The sequence below is a fragment of the Idiotropiscis lumnitzeri genome, chromosome 4 (genome assembly GCF_059441095.1).
Source record: "Idiotropiscis lumnitzeri isolate Australia: NSW breed Sydney's pygmy pipehorse chromosome 4, RoL_Ilum_1.0, whole genome shotgun sequence".
Lineage (NCBI taxonomy): Eukaryota > Metazoa > Chordata > Actinopteri > Syngnathiformes > Syngnathidae > Idiotropiscis > Idiotropiscis lumnitzeri.
In genome coordinates this window covers 29,779,652-29,799,992 of record NC_142394.1, presented here as the reverse complement: position 1 = coordinate 29,799,992, position 20,341 = coordinate 29,779,652, and the positions used below count along the sequence as shown (strand labels likewise).

Sequence of the window (20,341 nt, the reverse complement as noted above, 5' to 3'; positions counted from 1 at the left end):
TTTTTTTTTTTTTTTGCCTCTGTGTTTGTTTTTACACCTGGCTGTTCTATTTGCATATTTTGATTCGCTGAATAAAAAAATAAAACAAAAACAACTGCATTACTGCCACGTCGGCGCTTCAGCTCTTACGTCACTTCTGCCCTTGCCCCTCGAAGCCGCTGCTTCAACAGCAGTGGAACGTTTACGTTTCTCCTGCCGAACTTGCAACAATGCAGTGGTTCACTCGGGCTGCAAGATTTTATGAATATAATTTATGTATATAGGGCAAAATATTTCTTAATAAAACATTCCTATGTTTTCCCTCTGACCCAGAACCAGTCCGATTCCCAAAGCAACGGAACATCGACATGACGTCTTTGACAGGCACGCGGTCACTGAAAGAAAAAAAAAGGATGATCCTCGCAAAAGTTGCTATGAATGTACTTTATTATTTTTTAATTGTTATTATTTAGTAACTCAGAACATACAAATGTAACAAACATGTCAAAGAACAATAAAGCATGACGTGACGTCATCAGCAGACGCGAGGATACCGAAGGACCCCATCCACATCTAGTACAGACACCGGCACCTGAACGTTGCCACCAGTTTATCTGGGAGAAACCGATAAATTCTCCATCTGACCTCCATTTTGCTTTCATTTATGAGGTCGCAACTAATCATCGTTTGCCAAGCGAGATCCGGCCAATACGACCCACCTGCACTTCCCTCTTTCGCTTTCCTAATTTTCCACGCGCGGCAACACAGATGCAGGCCACGAGCGGTCCGGCCGCCCTTTCTGCACAGGCAATTTCATGGACTGAATGCCTCTGATTGCCACTTCTGGAATGGCGCTCATTAGTGGAGTCTGAGAGCCGAGAGTGGGCAACAAAACGCATCTTTCCGACGTCCATTTTCTGTTTTCGCTCCCTGGAAGCGGTAATTGTGGTGTCAGGAGTGATGGAGAGGCTGACAGGGTCGTAAGCGGCGAGGACGTTTTTCACACTTTAAATACAAAAGCAATCAATGCATTTCAACTCAATACGAGCGCCTTTATTTGGCGAGCAGTTGACAGGATTTGAGCACGACTGCAGCACTGCTTTATATCCAGGCCAAATATATAAACAAGTGACGTGACGGCATTCCTCTTGAGTTTTGTGTGGAGTCCGGCTTGTTTTTGAAGGTGGGCAAGTTACTTTCACAATGTAATATATTACAAATTACATATTGCTTCCCATAAAAAGTAATAAGTTCCTTGATGATATTACTGTCTTTGTAGAGTAACAAGTTACTGAAGTCTGAGTTACTTTTTTTCATTTAAATCGGGCATTAATTTATTTAATAATGATCTTGACAATTTGAATTTAACTTGTAATGAATATATTAAATTATAAAGTTTGGGCTCTAATATAAAATGTTTCAACTATGGTGGCAGAACATTACATTTGATCAATATTTGTCATTTTTATTTTTTTAATATAACTATTTGAACTGTTATTTTCTCCTGTAAATAAATAACTGCCATACTATAAACCATAAATTAAATTATCAACATACTCAAATTAATTTACACATCAAAAATTGTTTATTAAAAAAATTGTAATGTGTTACCAGACGCAGCGACTGTAATATTACCAAAAAATAACAAATAAAAGTAACTTGTTATATTACTTGGTTGCTGCCAAAATGTAATATATTACTTTAACCCCAACACTGGTTATGTTGCACGCAAATAAAATAATTTGCCAACAGAAGTAAATGCTTTAAAATCCAGTTCAATTTTTTTTCCATCTTATCTTTGATCAGTGCTTCTCAGATAGTGGGACGGGCCCCCCCTGGGCGGGCGAATGTGACCCTGGGGAACATGCCTTTTTTTTTTTTTTCGCCGTACTACAATAAAATGTAATTGCACATCCACTCCAGTAGTTGGCAGTGGCGCTCTCCTTGCCCATTGTGCGCAGCGATAATAATTCTACGGTGTAGGTTTGTTTTGCAACGAAAATGCTATTATTTATAGAGAGTGGGGGTGGGGGGGGGGGGGCGCGAATTGTTTTCTTCTTTCTGGGGGGGCGTAACAGAAAATAATTGCGAAGCACAACCTTTGATTGAGGTTTTTGAAGCATTTTCCAACACAATGTTGTCAATGTACGTTCTTTGACTAATTTGAAAAAAAGCTACTTTTGTGTTCTTTGCTTTACGAATGTCTTCAGCTCTTTTATTTTGACAATGTTTTTCAGTGTTGCGCTTTTGGGTGTGTGAAGCACATTGAGGTGATTTGCTGTCGAACTGCACGATATTAAATAAAGTTGCCTTGCCTTGCCATGGATCGTTTTGATCTCACGCGCCTATGCAGGAAAAACTCAGCACTCCTCTCAGGCATGGAAGCTCCAATCAGAAAGCCACATTAGTGCACAACAAGTCCTCGCCTTGAGCCTCCGCTGACGTTTCATGTTTCATTTTGACAACTTTCTCACCGCCTCAGCCAAGCGTTTAGTGGCTGGAGCGGCGTTCTTCTTGTCGGCGAGCAGCGCGGCGGTGACTAAAATCACGTCCAACTTCCTGCCGTGAGCTTTTGCGCTCCTTGTTTGTTCATTCATTTATTTATTTATTTGATGTCGCGTAATGGAAAATTAATGTCTTCCAGCTGGGAAAATGCACTCAAGTTTGTTGTGCTCGCCGGGACGGGTGAACACCGGGAGATCTCCATTTCCAGAGCAAGGTTATTAGAGTTTAGGAAATTGAATTGTGGTTAGTTTTTTCATTTTTTTTAATTTAGTTAGTTTTAATTAGTTTTTAGGGCAGGTTAATTCATTTTTATTAGTTTCAGGTTTTTTCAAAAACTATTTTAATTTGGTTTCAGTTAGTTTTAGTCTTAGTTTTTTTTCTTTTTTTTTAATTAAATGTTTTACGCGTCTTCAAGCTTTGAAAAAAAAAAAGAATTGGGCTTTGAATTCCTGTCGAGTAATATAAAGCCTGGGTGGACGGAGTACCTTTTTTTTTTTTTTTTTCCAGAGACTATATTTAATTTTTTCAAGTATGACGCAAAAAAGAGTAGCACTTTTTACCTCTGAGGTTGACAATGCTGATGTGCTGACGCGGAGCACTGACATTCAGGAGCCAAAAATCACATTAACCAGGTAAAATCATTAGTTTAACTCATACATTACCAGGTGAATAAAAAAAGAAAAAAAAAAAGGATCTTTGACGTCTTTAGCCGTCAATGGAAGTAAATGGGTAAATTGTCTATTATTACTGCAAGCGGTAAAATGATGACGGAACACAGAAGCAGAAGGCTTTTTTTTTTTTTTTTTTTTTAAACAAGAAGACGCATTGACTGTTTGGATCGAACCTCAGACAACTTCACTAGACCAGTTGCTCAACTACGCCGTAGGAACAGAATCACTCAGCAGAATGTTCATTCCAAAAAGGTGAACCGGTCATGATTGGTAAAGCGATTATCAACTCTCATTTTGTCAGTTTGTGTTATTAGCTGCCGAGCGCAAAACGACCCGTTGTTGCCTGCTATTTGTTCAGCTCCCCTAATTAGTTCAGGGACATGAATAATAAAAAAAAAAAGCAGTCAAAAAAAAGAAAAGTCGTGCGCATATATTCAAACAAACGGGGCCCTGAATTGCAGCCAGCGGCAGCAAAGCAAAGACGAGCGAGCGCGAGCTGATCACAAGAAAATTAAACGGCACTGAACCTTGTAAACAAATATTCCGACACCGCCCGACACAATGGCGGAGACGTCTGGTGCCGCTGTTGTGTGAAATAGGCCAGCGCTGTGCAGAATGGCTTTTCACGTATGACGGGAGCGCAAAGGGAAAGCAGCGCTGGGAGAAAAAGGGAGCAACAAATCCACAGTGTTGAGAACAATACAAAATGTTAGTTCGGGGGGGAAAAAAAAAAAACGGTCTGAAAGGTTTAACGTTACAAATATGGTGAGTGAGTAGAACTTGACAACACGAGTTGACCCCTGTTGGCATGGCGACGGGACAATGAACACATTTGTGTGGAGTCTGGCAACTTTCGGAATAAAAAAAATAAAAAAAAACGCCGTAATTGGTCGAGGCTTTTTAAATAAACTGATGTTCGGCTCTCACACCTCTTTTTGAGTTTTTATTTTTTTTCCATATCTGAGTGGGGGGGGGGGGGGGGGCGTTCCTTCCAGTGTCGGAATATTCGACCTTGTTCGCAAATTTTTTTGGTCATCTCGTCGTCGTGTTTTGTCTCACGTTCAGTATTGCTTCACGTTGCTTTTGTTTTTGTTTGTGGTTCTCGCTCCGTTTTGCCAGTTTTCATATGCTTGTGCAAGAGATTTTATTTATTTATTGCAAGTCATCCCTTTTTGCCTTTTGCAAGCGTTTTGTGTTCATTTCATTCGATCCTGGCTCTTCATTGCCTGCATCTTTTGTACTTTTCTGTCATTTTTCTTTTTTAACTTAACATTCTCTACGTTTTTGGGATCATTTTTTTTTCTTTTCCGGTCTCGATCTGAACCTGACAATTTTCATTTATTTTGCGCTGACTCAGTCAAACTTTTGTTTTGCTCCAAACTTCATATTTAGTTGACGTTTTCTATTACCGAGACTATGAACTTCAGATGTTGTCATTAAATGCAGCAAAGTAATACCTGGGCCCCAAAATGCCCCCACTAGCTTAATGCTAACGATTAGCATTGCTATTTGCTGTGTTGTAACACAGAAGGTGACAAACATCGCAAGACTCAGAAGCATATATTCTTTATCCTCTGAAAAAAAATACATATTAATATTTAAAATTCTTATGACTGCAGTCGTCTGGAGTGATGTGGACACTTTTTTTTTTTTGGTACATTTGTTGTCACGCTACAGGAGGATCGCTTAATAAGAAAGGGTGGGCCACGCTCAACGAAACTGCTTCCCATCTGTCACATCTTCATCAGATCATACCAAGCGTGATACTTTCAGCCCCATGACACCTCTTTAAGTAAAGCGCTCCATCTGGTGTTTGCTCTTCTTGCGTTCCTTTACAGGTTTCTTCCAGAGATTCTCCCTTTCCCGCTCACCTATGGCACCCGCCTCAGCCGTATCTGGCAGGAGATGAGAGGCGCCCCACACCGCCTCTGTCATCATCACCGTGCCACCTGCAGCTGGACAGCGCACACACATCGCTTGATCCCCGACACTGGATTACGGACGCCAAATGCACATGAGAGAGAAGGAAAGCATGCCCAAATATGGCCATTTATCTTCAAAGGATGAGGTCATAAACTGAAGATAGGCCGACACGTCCGTGTTGATCATTCCATTGCCCTTCGCTACGCTTTTATTCCACATTAGAGCGGAGAAAAAAGCTCCACGCCAGGCCAGAGTAACAATAATAAAAAAAAATAAAAAAACACAATAAAATGAATAAAGGCTGCTTGAGGATTAACACTTTAATCCATGATGCTCCATGAATGCTAATGTGGCAGTTTGTGCCCCCCCCCTCACCCCTCCTCTTTCCTTTACTTATTAGAAGCTATTATGTGGCCATATAAAACGATTAATTATGGGCACAAGACAAGAGTTATTACTTTAGGTCTGCTCTAAACTCTTAAATCCTCCACCGAGTACGGCCGCAAAGTGAACATCACCTGCGCATCAAAATCAATCGGATTCCAGATTTCATAGCAGGACACAATATATATATATTTTTTTTTTTCTTTTTTCCTGACCATCCACCTCGACGACCTGGCTCAGGAACCCCGTCGGGCTACGGAGGTGATGTATAATTACAAGGTGCTGAAAAGGCGTGGATTACAGTCAATCAATTCCCATAGACGCTCCTTTAATTAAAAGTAATTGTCAGTTAAAGGTCGCAGCTGAGAAGCGGGACAGAGATTAATAATAGCTATAGCTTGGAAACTCAGATCCGAATCAATACGTCTTGCGGAATTTTTTTCACGAGTATCAAATAAGGAGCTAATTGTAACTTTGCCTCGACGAGCTGGCAGCTTTTCAGACTTATTTGCATTCATTGACCGTTTTCCCTCGAGGACGCCCGGGGGGGTGGGGGAGGGGGGGGGATAATATCTCAACACGACTTCATCGCTATGATCGGCCATCCCGGCCTACAGATATGGCGACTCTGCGTTTTTGAAACGGGGCCATCTGCCGCCGCCGCCATTCTCTGGGCGACTTGCCAAGCAAAAAAAAAAAATGCCAAAAAATAAATAAAGTGGTAAGAGAGTGCGAATGTGTGCGCGCGTACCACCCGCGGTGACTTGCTGGGGTCATGCATATTAATGAGCATCTGGGGTTGACAGAGAGCATTCTTGTCGAAATACTTTGCGGGACTGCCATGCAACAGGCGTGTGTTGATGCTTGTGTGTGTGTGTGTGTGTGTGTGTGTGTGATGTTCTTCATGATAATGACTCCAAAGAGGATATCTGGGAGGAAAAACTCACAACAATCTGATGTTGCAACATATGTGATGTGATGCAACCTTCAAACAAATTTTCCCAAAGCATATTTGAATGTGCAAAATGAAATTTGGGGTTTTCTGCAAACACACTTGCATTGTTTCGGCCACCACAAGCTCCAACTCCTTTCTAGGATGGACGAGTACCGATACCACGTATCGGGCCGATACCAGACTTATTTCTTACTTATGATACCACTTCTTTGGTAACTTATAACAGGACTGTCAAAATAAAAGAATTAACTAGAGAGATTGTCACGTCAATTTCGTTCAAGATCAATTTTAAAATCGTTAATGCAGTTAAATATCTTCACTCAGTCGACTCGGTTTTATTTACTTCATGGGAGCGTATCGGTCCGATATCAGACTTATTTCGAAACTTATGATCGTAAGACTGTGAAATTTAAAGTGTTAACTCTGGATATCGATTTTAAAATGATTCATGCAGTTAAATATTTGAACTCAGTTTGATTTATTTAAAAAATATTTTGCATACTTTGCAAATATTTTACCATATCAGCTGTAGATCTTTAGCATACCATTTCAGAACAAAACACCGTGCTCAAGTTACCACATGGGCCTTGCAAACCAACACTGCTGGGACGTGGTGCATACAACTAAATGTGCCCCATAAGTTTGAGAATTGTTTACAAGAAAAATACTGGTAGAGGCGGATCTGTTCTGAAAAAAATATAAATAATTCATATTTGGTGATTTTTAAATTAATTCCAAGATGTTATTTGAATAAATATCTGTTACAGGCTTCACCAAAAAAAATTGTAGTTGAAAAATGTGATTAATTGCAATTAATTACTGAATTTTTTGGGTGATTAAAAATGTTATCCTTGACAGCACTAATATTATATATATATATATATATATATATATACATACATGTTAGATATATATTCTGTATATATAATCATTTACTGTTAATGTGTTCATGGAAATATAGTATTAGTTGAGAAAAAGCAAAAAGAATGCGTATCGAACATCGCAACTCATTTCTACCCCCCCCCCCCCCCAACATGGCCGAAGTGCACGTGAGAGGGCGTGAGCGCGCACGTGGGCGGCCTCCCCTCGTCTTATCTCGCTCCGGCAGGCCACTCTGCCGACACGCGCTCCGAAGAGCCCCCTCGTTGTCATTCATGGCTTCACACGTCTCCGGAAAATGTCACCGCCAGGGGAAGGGAAAGGCAGGCGAGGAGGAGCGGCAAAGCGCAAAACACACAAACTCCAAAGTGCTTTGGGTTTGAAGTCCCGCACAGCCTCCGGTTACCTCGGCGGGGTTTGGTTATCTCTTCGGCTACGTTGTCCCGCCGACGGCGCCGACGCCGGCCACATCGGCGACTACTCGAGAAGAAATGGGTTCATTACTCAAGTGCTCCGGTGCAATCTCGTCCTCATCCGCTCTTCTGTCGGTTTGAGGCGTGTTGTTGCAATCAATTCAATGCCCTTCCAATAAATGACAACGTGTGCATTCAACGACACGTACGCTGACCTTTGCCAAAAAGTGGACCTAAGACGAGGGTGCAAATGCAACGGAATCTATTTCCGATCATTTGTACGCTTCTCCCAGCACAGCCGGCGTATCCATCCTCTGTCCGAGCGGCGTCGCATGCATTAGCGTCAGGTGGCGGGCGGCTGACAGCTCGCCAGGACGGCAACAGGCGGCTACGAGAAGAGGCGATCATAAATAATGAGGGCCATCCATTGAGAGACGTGCGGTGCCTCATAACAGGCAGGAAAAAACATTCACACACACCGAAAAAAAAAAAAAACTGATTTATGAGCCTTTTTTTTTTTTTTAACGCGCGGGGGTGTGCTGTAATTTCAGCATGCAGGTGCTGTGACTAAAACACACATTGACACTGGAAGCGCATGAAAGCCAAATTATAAATCTGTTTATAACATTTTTCAACTCAAGCGATGCACTCGGCCCTGAGTCGACTATTACTATTGACTACACTACATCATTTTACGGTTGCCATGGCGCCCTCCTTGACTTGATGGACAGTTCCAGAAGCAGAATTTTAAAATCGATTCGACAGATGACAGGCAGCCAGTGTAAAACCTTTCCGACTGGAATCATATGAACTGATCTCTTGGTCAGAACCCGAGCTGCAGCAATTTGATGCTTTTTTTTTTTTTTCAAAGACCGTTCCAATATTTGAGTCTACTGGAGATAAAAGCACAGAGAAGTTTCTCCTGATCTGCTTGGAGCATGCAATCCGTCAACCTGATTTTTTTTTTTTTTAGCAACTGCTGAAATCAATTCAAAGCTGCAACAGTGTGTCAATACATTCAGATCAGCAATCACAAAAAAAAAAATGGTGGAACATGGCAGGCTTTGTCAAGAGGGAGTCAACGAGAAGCGTCGTGCTGGGTGGAAATCACGCCTGCTTAACGTGTTGGCAAAGGGCAGGCGTTACACGGGCCGATTGCAGCCCCACTTGACGCAAACAATACGTTGGAAAGCACGTGCGGGCGACACTTGTGCGCACGACTTGTAGCATCCGCAACGCCGCCTGACTTGGTGATCGAAACGCGCGACTCCAACAGGAGCAAGCGACGCCCATTTGAGTTAAAGTATAGCGGCTGATTGGCCGCACGCTGCGTGTGCTCTTTGCGCCGCTTTTGCATTAGTGTCCATTAGATATTGATTGGGCAGAGTGAGAAGAGAGAATCAAGAGCTACTTGGAATAAAAGCTAGGAGCGTCCTTAAAGGCAGCGGTCGCTCACCTTTTTCTGCCGCAGACCGCTTTATACAAGTCCAAATATTTTGCGGACCGGCAAAACGGCGAAATGTGATGGGTGGACTATGAGGGTGCTTGGCGTATATTGTGCAGAGGGGGGCTGTTTTCTGACGTATTTTGCTAGCTTGCGGTTTTGATAGTAGCATTTTGCAACCGAGAGAACTCGCATCTTGACGTGCGTCAAGAGTCCAACTTAACTTGTCAAAATAAAAAATTCATAATAAATCCAACAGAAGTCCTGCAAGTGTTTTGTGTGCGGCCCGGTCCATAGCGGCCGATGGACCGATAGCGGGCCGTGTGCCAGTGGTTGGGGACCACTGCTTAAAGGGGAAGTCAACACCAAAAATATGTACAATGTGCCTCTCGTCAAAACTTGGCATGCTGATTGAGATTTTATTTGAGGAATACGAGTTAAGCGACAAAATCCGCCCGTTTTCAGCCAGCTCGGCGGGCGGCCATGTTGTCACTTCAGTCGACTGAAAATGACATCACAGTTGCTCAGTTCTCAGTTAACGACCAATCACGGCTCACCTGTTTTCTGAAGCCGAGCCATGATTGGTCGTTAGCTGAGCTCCGAGCAACTTCGATGTCATTTTCAGTCGACAGACGTGACAAAATGGCCGCCGCCTGAGATGTACAAAAACGGGTCGAATTTGTTGCTAAACTCATATTCCGCAAACGTAATATTAATCAGAATGACATTTTTCAACGAGTGAAGGTATGTAGAGCATTTTATTGCAAGATATTTTTTGGGTTGGACTTCCCCTTTAAGTGTCCTTTTCGTATCAAAGTTTGAAGAACGAGTAGCAAAAGTCAGACAAACAAGATATTTATAAATTGAAATTCCCTGCAGGTTTCTTTCTATTCAGCGAGGCCGTTATTTCATTCACATTTGTGTGGAAAAAAAGCTTGTCTTCTTTTAAATAAATGTTTGAAAGTTTGGCCCCCGGGGCCATTTTGATCGGCGGAGGCCAAGACTCCCCATTTTGGTGCGCTTAAGCTGGAATTTGAAATTGAAATAATATAAGCAATCTTGAGTTTGAGGGGCTGAGGCAAAGCATTTCTGTTGCAAATGTTGGCAGCTTTGGACCAAAGACAAAAGAAAATGTGTGGGCTGGAATTGGAGATGCGATTATTTTGGGACGTGAATGCAGAATCTGGGGCAAAGAAATATTAATCAAGCAAATAAATTTGCTCCATGCGGGAACGTGCCCAAACAATGACCTTGGTCGCAAAAAGTACATGCACTTATATTGGTGCTGCGAGCAACTGTTGGCTTTTATAGCGCCCATTATTTCCACAGGGCTAAAGGAGTGGCATGAAATATTTAATAGGTGTCTGATGTCACTTCATGTCTGCTTGAAAGAGAAAGTGGAGAGCTGCAGGAGAGGAAAAACGGAGATGTTGTGGTGGAATAGATTTGTTTGAATGAATGGCAGCATTTCAAGGTCAACTTGGACCGAAATTAATTAGCATTAGATACGAGCGGGTTCCACTTGAGAATTTTTAGAGAGACAAGACAACTTTTGGTGATTGTTTTGGGAAAAATGATTAAAAAAGGAGGCTTGTTGTTGGATGCAGATGTTTACTGTCAGACTAAACATCAAACTAGGAGAAGTAAGATCTAAGTATTTAAAACTAGCATAGCTTAGCCTTCAGGCTAACTAATGCTAATGCTAACACATCATGGAAACAAAGCCGATAAATCTTTAAGCAACTGATATTTGAAGACAAACGTTGCACATTTAGACATTCAATATCTCTTGACTGGCAGAAATAAGATTTGTCATGATTGTTAGTTTTTATTTTGTTTTGGCTTTTTAAATTCAGTTTTGAGCGCAAGTTCATGAGTTGTTTTGTTTTTTTATTATTCGTAAATGCATCATTTTATGTTAGTTTTTATTGTCGTTTGGGAGCACAGTGGAACCACGAGTTACAAACGAGCAAACCTTTTAAGTGGCGCGAAAATTTTTGGTTGAAAATACGTTTCGTTACGCAAATCGTGTCACCATGGATGAGCGGACGGACCAGTCCTGTGCTCATCGTGCTATTTGTTGTTTTCTTTTTACTCTTAATTAGACCGCTGAATGACTTAACACACACACACACACACACACACACACACACTTCACATTTAAACAAACAACTGCTGCCTTAACATGGCAAAAAAGACGTTTCCGTGAATCGTTAAAAAAAAAAACAACTGGAAAATACACAAAAGAATAAATATCTGAATAAGACGGTTATGCTTTTGTGCTCTTTTTCAATGGAGGAGCTGTTGTCCTTCTTGCCTTTTTTCACTGTTTGTGAAAGCACAATAAGTACTTGTTTGTTTAGTATATTCTCACTTATTTTATGCTGTACTGTATTTATCTTCAATCACACACAGATTAAAAAAATCTGTGTGTATATATATATATATATATATATATATATATATGGAACGTAATAATTACATTTCCAATCATTTCAATGAGAAAATGATCTTCAATTTACAAACATTTCGAGTTACAAAGGGAGTCACAAACATTTTTATAATAATTTTAGTCAGCTTTATAAACTTAAGAAGTTGTTTCAATGATCACATTCGTTGTATTTAATTGGGTATCAATAACGTTTTTTTTCAATTTCAGTTTTAGTTGTTTTGTTAGTTCGTTAGTTTTCGTAAACTAGAAAAATCTTGCTCATGACAAATTTTTTTATAAAGTACAATAACAGAGTGCGATTATTCCTCATGTAAAAACTACATAACATTTTTTTTGTCTACTCATATCTCAAGGCAAAGTTCTATTTTACTTGCTTTTAGTCTGACGAATGACTTCACCGCATCCATTAAAAGCATTATTAAGGAAAGAAAAATGGAAAAACAAAACCAAAATGGACCCCTACAAAGTGTATTTCATTGTCGCTTCTGACTTGGATAAGGTGCCGCATGCACGTACGCACACACGCACGCCCGACTGCTCCATAATTCAAAGGAGGGACTTTGGGCATCTGAAATAAGCTGCAACTTTAATGCCGCTCTTTGGCTGCACTCGCACATCTCGAGAGCCACACAAGCCGACGACAAAGACGACACCGGCGCACCGAGGGCGCTGCGGCCTCCGCACACCGTCCGAGTTGAAATTCCAAACTCGCGCAAGTTCGAGAGGAGTGAACCTCGGCGCTCCTTTCGGACATTCCGCCGCTTGGATGTGCTAATCGCCGCTGCCTGCGGGGGAACGCCCTCGCTCGGCGGGAGTTTGGAAACTATGTGGAAATGAAGTGCGCGACTTCCTCCAGACCGCCCAAAGAGTTTGTTTTGCCGATTGAAATAAAGCGACAAACGTGGCATCTCAACGAGATGCGACCGTAAAATCCGGCGGCGCCATATTTGGCTGGCGGTGGCCGCAAATAGCGGCTCGATGCTTCTCTTAATGGACCGATGTCTTCCCGATGAACTTTGGACGAGCTGCGACGTTCTTTGTGGAGAGCAGAGCCCGGTGGCCACGCTTTTTTATGCATCGCCGTCGCCATCGGCCCCATCGCGCTCGTCTCGGCATCGCTAAAGCTCCACCGGGGGAATGAATAAGTTCACAGACAGGACGGCAGACATTTAAGGCTGCCGCATGAAAAGTGCACCTTTTGCTTTTGTCGCGTTGCTTACTTCACGCTGGCGAATGACAGATTGCACTTTGCATAAAGAGCGTTTGGACTTTTATCGGCGCTCGCCAGCTGAGAGAAGCCAAAGGCCTGATCGACGCTACTCGACTGCATCGAAGGAGATCGTTTCGAGATGATGATGCAACTGGCGCTGCGAGAACGGGGAGACTCACGTGATTTTTCTGAAGCATCCGAGTCTGCAGTCCACAAAATACGCTATGAGGCTAACGGGCGTCTGGATGCGGGATCCGTTCCGTATTCGTTCATTTAAGGGAGCGATGACAGACGTTCTCGGCGGAACCGAGCGGTAACATTAGCTTAACAAATCAGGAGGCTGCCCGAGCAAGTCCAATGATTAAAAACAACAACAGGAAATCAGTCCTGTTATTACCTAATCAAAGGTCTCTTTATCACATAGCTGCGGGGAAGCAACAACACAGGGCGTGGAAAGAGGGGGGGGGGGGGGGGGGGCATTGAGAGAGCGAATCAACCTGTTTCTATGCATGCATAAACACAACAATCTGGGTAAATAATTATTCAGAGTGTTTGCGAATGCTGATTACAAGCATCCCCCCGGTTGGGCGTAATGAGCGTGAGACACTGGCTCATCAAATATGGATGAAATGAATGTTGACGCTTTCCACCGTGGCACTCAATCACGGGCCGCATTCAGCTAAAAGGTGAACGCCGCTTACGGGGGGGGGGGGTAATCAGGGGCTTAAGAACGTAAGAGTGACGTTCGAGAGAATGAAGGGGGGGGGGACATTTCGCTCATCTGACGCGCCGAATAAAATCGGGCATTCAGAAACGAGAGGATTTCACGTAACAGCGCTTGGAAGCCTGTCGGAATTAACCCTCCATCCATATTTGATCTTTACTTGTCTTCAAAAGGATTGGTGAACGTCAGGCGAAGGTTGGCAATCAAAGATGGGGGGGAAGGGGGGGGGGGGGGGCTGATTCTCTGCGAGAACGAGTTGTGAGGCTGAGGGCGACGTGGGAAGTAATACGGTTTCCGGAACGTCCTGCTAAACTACTTGGGAGCAACATCAAGGGAAATTAAAAAAAATAAAAATAAATAAAAAGCCCGGGATCAAGATTTGCGAATTGACTTTAGTTGAGTGAGAATTGCATAGGCTTTGAAAAATGCAGCGTTGCTTAGGTTGTTGTTTTTTTTTTAGGGTTCATGTAAAGGCCTCTACACACCAATCAAACGTTGGCCGTGAAGTCGGTACATCGGACCGGAGAATGTTGGAAGCACACGCCGCAAAAACTACACCAGACTTTCTGCGCATGCATATGAATAATAATAATAATAATAATAATAATAATAATATTCCCTTTATTAGTCCCACAATGGGGAAATTCGAGATTCGAACCCGGGCCTCCTGGGGAGATTGGGTCCTGAACGCGGCGCCTTAGACCACTCGGCCATCCTGACATTGGCCGCGAAGTCGGTACATCGGACCGGAGAATGTTGGAAGCACACGCCGCAAAAACTACATCAGACTTTCTGCGCATGCATATGAAGTAGTACCCCTTCATGCCACCGGGGGCGCTGTCCAATAACAGCATTTTTTATTTTATTTTTATTCATGAATGAACGTGATTAATTCGTCTTGGCGCTCTTCTGCCCAGCCGGCCGTTATGTCCATCGAGGAGATGTGAAAAATGAACAAAGTTGATCCATTTCTTGAGGAGCTTCAATTTTCAGTTTGTCGGCTTTCGCTCGCTGACAGCCAAGCACGGGCATCATTAGTCTCGACAGACCGTTGAATGCGGAACCGTCTCAGATGGCAATCTTACTGGTGTGCTCCACTTCACATCCGAACGACTCCACGATGCAAAAGGAGAAAAATAAGCAAGAGGCGCGCGGCGGTGCTCTGGAGGCTTGGCATGGACACCACGTCCAGAGCACTGACAACTAATTTGCCCTAACATTTCAGCAAAAAGGTCAAGACAAGTTTATGAATAGTGATGGAGGAAGTAACGGAGGCAGGTAGAAGCGCTTGGAATTGGAGGCGGGCGCCTGTCAGCGTCCGCATTGCCGAAGCCCGGAAGTGACTTCTTGACCTTTTCTCTTGTTGGCTGCGTTGAGCAAAGATTTTGAACGCCGCTCGAGCATTAGGGCACGGTCCATACGACCGAGGTCCGAGAACCTCGCTTCACCTCTCGCGTGTACGATTGAGAGCCGAGAATAAAGCTTTTTTTTTGGCATCTGCTGAACAAGACCGCCTCGTTTCTGATTACTCATCAGAGGAGAAGTGACAGTGGAGAGCGAAAAAATTGTGTGTGGGGGGGGGGGGGGCTCATGTCCATGGGAGTGAAATAGACAGTTCAGCATTTCATTTGCTCAGAAATGTCTGCTTTTGTTTACCGTGAACTCGCAGAGACGACGAAACACAAATCAGGTCGACCTTGAAATGAGCGAATGCATGAAAATGGCCGAAAACGGCAAATGCGGTTCTGAGTTGTTTTTTTTTTTTTAACCTGTGACGTTTTACACCCACCACACTTTAATTTATTAACGGCGAATAGAATAAGTGATTTGGTTTTGGCGCAAAGACAAAAAAGGGGGGACAACAAGTGCCAGACTGTCGAATAAGGACATCAGCACGTGTGGGCGTCGACAACGTGGCATTTGCTTCAACCTTTTGCCTCCGCGACGGGACAGAAGGGAGGATGAACTCTTTTTTTTTTTTTCAGCCGCCACAATCTACCCCCCCGTGTCAAAGTCGAAGCTTTTTTGCGGTCGCTGGCATTTCATGGCATAATTGAATCTGAAAAAAGGCGGCAGGTACACAAAAAGGAATCGAGTACCGTTTCCCTCTGTGTGTGTTTTTGTGTGCTTAAAAAAAAAAAAAAAAAAAGCAAGCCAGCAATCGTCTGCACATTGATTGCGCTCTCTGAATAAATCTCCAACGCGTTCCTTAACAACTCACAGATATGTTATTTAATTCGATGTCTTACCAGTTGGATATTCAAATTTGGCCCTTTCTATTTTCTTTTTTGTACACGTCACTGACAACATTTATTGGTTCACAATGACGATCGTCGACATGAGCACAATGTTCCCGAAACGACGGCAATCTGGGTTAATACCCAAAACAACATTTAATATCATCTCTGTTATCTCTTTTTTTTTTTTGTTTTATTTTTGTTTTCCACGCTTGCCAAAGTTTTGGCTTTATGATGTTTCTTTCTCACCAAATCCTTTGTCTATTACGGGTGATCCCAAACAATCTCATTTAACTACAGGGCCTGCTCAATCTGTAATCCCGTCTCTGCAGCCAACACCAAGCCATTTTCTCCACACGGAGCGAAAGGGGGGGGGGGGGTGGTTTGCGAGGGCAATGATAAACAGGTTACTGTCCTTCCCTGACGATGGGATTAGCTTGAACGATGATGCCGGAGACAGAAAAGATCATTAGCCTTGATCAGATTGATTCAAATCAGTTTGGCTGGGGCCGTACTAGATCTCATCCCAACATAAAAAAAAAATAAACTAAAAATCAGTCAAGCCAACCAGGGTCGCGTTTAATTCGTACGAGCGCGCCGCTTTGACGTCGCCCGCTCGCGCTCTGTCTAATCATCAGGTGAAGAAAGGGAGGAAATTAAAAAAAGGGCCCGCGTGTTTTAGCGCCTTTTAAAATGCATGAATCCCAATCAGCTGAGGAAACTGTTTGCATCGGATTTGAATAATTGCACCGACCAGCTGAAAAAGAAATGCAGACGGCGCCACGGCAACCGAGGCGGCGCGTTGGTCACGGGACCATTTGTCAAAGCCGCAAAGCACTTTTCAAGCGTTGGCTAATAACAATATGAAGCGTTTCAATATGGAGACTATAGATGATACATGAGCTCCCGAAGAAGGTGCGCGCTTCGTGTGAGGACACAGATGGCGGCGCACGCCTCGTTTGCCGAAGAAAACGGGTCAGTGTCGCCGGAACGTCATCAATCCACGAAGCGCAGCCTTGCGATCACTTTCCAAAAAAACCTCCGGGCTTCTGTAGCTCGCCGTCATCAATCTCGCAACACCTTTGAACGCTTTGGTCAGTGAGACTAATTAGCCCAAGAAGGTCAAAATAAAAAATAAAAAATAGAGAAGAAGTGTGCTACCAGAATCCAATTAATTGCATCGCCTTTATAAGCGCTGCTTTCTCTGAAAATAAACCGGACGACTGCCGGTGAAAATTTCATTCACATTTATTAACTTTCCATTGGGGAAATTGTAAAAGTTGTTTACTTGGTCGGTCGGTTGTTTCCTTTAAATGTGTAGTCCGAAAAAAAATTAAACGCACCATATCATGTTGCGCACTCGCGTACAAAACAAGACAAGTCCAACAGAATCAAAGAATGTTTCTTTCCAAATAGCAAGAAAAGTCGTGTCGTGTTCTGAAAGCACGATTCACGCGAGACACTTCAACACTGTATGACTCAATATGTTTTTCTCCCCAAAATGAATAAATAAATAAATAAATAAAATAACGTAAAAATAACTGGCCGAGCACTCCAAACATAATAATACGGTACAACCACGACTGGTTTCCTTGAACTCCAGCTGACACGCTCTCCCACACAAACACTGACACACGCAAACATGCCAACAACTAACATACATTTTCTAACGCCAGAAGTCAATGAGAAAATGTCAGCTCGCAGCAGCTGAAAAGTACCGGCGAGAGGAATTTCACATACGAGCCATTTTCAAACGAATACAAGCAAATGGCCGATTTATTTCTCCAATTTCGGAATATCGAAATACAACGCGCACTTGTTGCGAGGACGGAGAAATGTTTTTTTTTTTGTTTTTACAATCGGACAGGTAATCCATCACTTGCCACTCAAGCCGAGATCACGTATTGTTGATGTGGGCGAGTCGTTCGGGAGACGATCAGTCTGAACGTAAGAAGGACAAGCAACACAAACCGCAGTTCAATGCCAAGAAAGGCTAAAAGTTATAGGCTAGTAAAACAGCGTCAAAAGTAAATCCTGGAAGGACAGGAAATAAAGAAGAGAAATAACAGTGTTGCCACTTGAAACATTCCGAAACGGTCAATTTTGGCCCCCTGGAAGTCACATCAAACCGCAGTCCAGCGTGACAATGCACAGAGCGTGAGCTAGCGGCCGGCGTCGGCAGCGACTGTACGACGCGGTCAAGGAGGCGAGCGTCAGCCTTACCTTCGACGGCGTACTCCTCAGCTTCAGGGAAGAATCCAAACAGGAAGCGAGAAAAAAAGAACAAAAAAAAGGACACGTTAGTCACGTTTTAATGGGTTAAAATAGCAGACATTAGCAACGTTAGCATTAGCGAGCTAGCTTGTTCTAATTCCAGTCAATTGACTTCCTGAAACGGGCGTAAATGGCCACAAAATGTTAGGTCCGTGTCATTTCGAGGTTAATAAGGCAGACCTTGCCTCTAAACATGTTTCCCAACTGGGAATACGTTTTAAAAACCAGCCTGAGGAGGAATATCAGCGCGCACCTATGCCGTTTTCTTCCGCTGACTGTTGGCGTTGTCTTTACCAACCACGAGCTTTATCCTGGAGGTGTTTGCCATTAAAATGGAGCCCACATTGCCCGAGGTTTGAAACTTTGCTAGGAATGTGGCCAATGTCTGCTCAAGCAAATGTGTGTGTGTGTGTGTGTGTGTGTGTGTACGCGTGTGCTCTGCCAAAGGCCGCAATCAAACAATTTAAATGGAAGCAGAAGAGAGGAAAACTAATTCTCACCAAGTGATGATTTTATATGCCCAAAAATAGTCGTACAGAACAACAAGAGAGAAAAGCAACTTTTCACGTGTGCTGGAGATGTAAAAAAAAATGATGATGGGAAAAATAAGAAGCCGAAGCAGAAGCGATTGTCAAGGCAGGTTTGCATCATTTGATTTTGTTATCAGGTGCAGCAAAAAAAAAAAAAAAAGAAAAAGGCCACTTGACATCATTTTCGACTTGTTAGAGAATTAAAGACATTTACTTTTATCAAACAGAAGCTTTGCCTGAACTCCATCACACTGTCAAAAACTTTTTTTTTTTTTTTTCGGGGAGTTAATCCGTGAGTGACGGCCTTTGCAGATTTCGTATGAAATCTCGACGACAAAGGCGAAAAAGAAAAAGGAAAAAGAAAAACCTGCGGCAGACAAATGGGCCTTTGCAGTTAAGACTTTCTTCCCAGATAAAGCGAGAAATAAATAAATAAGACGACTGATTTGGATCAGCGCGACGCAGCACATTCAGGATGAAAGGAGAGCCAAACGAGACGTGCGGGGAGGTCAAACGAAAACGATGGCACTTTTTGGTGGGCAGAGGTGATCCACGCTTGAATAAAGGACAAATTTGGCACTTTTTCCATCTGTTAGGACGTGGAAATATCGATCGGTGCCCTTGATATTTCCACTCGGGAAGCGGTCGATGACGGTTTTTTTTTTTTTGTCAGTAGGATGAATTGCTCGGTTGGCACTTCCTGTTGTGTCGGTTTGGAGACGTCAACACAACAATCCAATCGCACTGTGATTGGCTACAAGCTAGCGAATCAGTGCACTGGTCAAGAAACGAAAGTGACGAAAGCGGACAAACGGTGAAAATTGAAGATTTGTCTCGAGAACTCATTTAATGTCGCGAATTTTCACATCTCCGCTCCGGATATAACGGCTGGCGGGACAGAAGAGTGCGAAGACGAAGGAATCCATCTCATTCACGAAAGACCGACGTTATTGGACATCACCGTCAATGACAACGCATTGACTAGCGCCTCCGATGGCGTGGAGGGGTACTACCTGTCTGATCCACTTTTTTTCTAAATTTGGTGATCAGTGGTGGTTGAATATTGCAAAAAAAATGTATATTTTTTTAAAATTCATACCACCTATGTGGAAGAGAATAGCGATCAAGGCTAGTATGCTTGAAAATGTTTTTTTTTTTAAAAAGAAACAAAGAAAAAAAAAAGACAGGAAACATTTCCCACGGGTGGCAGGTGATTGATGGTCGGCAACAGGCTCATAACAGACACGGCGACGAGCACTGATGTGGAAAAAAGATCAAACAAGATTTAATAAAAATATCGAAAGGAATATTTTCAGCCGACGAAATGAAGACTTTGTCCTCCGGCTGGGGACTGGACGGGAAGCAATTTTGTGCTTATCAGAAGAAAATAAACATATCGTAATCTTTTAAGCTTTTACATTAGTACTTTTTAGGACCTTGAGGTCCATTTTTTCTTACTTTCCGACGGTTTTGACCCTCTTTCCCAAACAAAAGGACTTGAGGAAGTTGAGAAAGAAGGTAAAGCAACCTTAACGTGACAGTCGAGCCACATACACGGCTCGTGATCAGATTTAAAAGACAAATGCTATTTAAAGCGATGCTTTTTCTTCTCAGCTCCGTTTAAAGTGACCCCCAAAGCCCTCCTGGCATTTGGCAAATTCATTAGAGGACAGGAGAGGGATCATGTTCTTTTGTCCTTTCCTCTTAAATCCGCTTTCAGATCTTCCGCTAAATAAATTTGATCCGTTGGATGTCCGAGGG

At 43.0% G+C, this 20,341-nt stretch overlaps 1 protein-coding gene across 6 annotated transcripts in view; it reads right to left on the bottom strand.

Moving 5' to 3' along the window:
• Nucleotides 1-20,341, bottom strand: part of nrxn2b (neurexin 2b) — a 295,473-nt gene that overhangs the window by 219,585 nt on the left and 55,547 nt on the right. For all 6 annotated transcript variants that reach the window (XM_088295199.1, XM_088295195.1, XM_088295200.1 and 3 more), the window contains exon 3: nucleotides 18,000-18,020. In XM_088295199.1, the coding sequence (XP_088151325.1) occupies nucleotides 18,000-18,020 (21 nt within the window). The remainder of the gene's footprint in view (nucleotides 1-17,999; nucleotides 18,021-20,341) is intronic.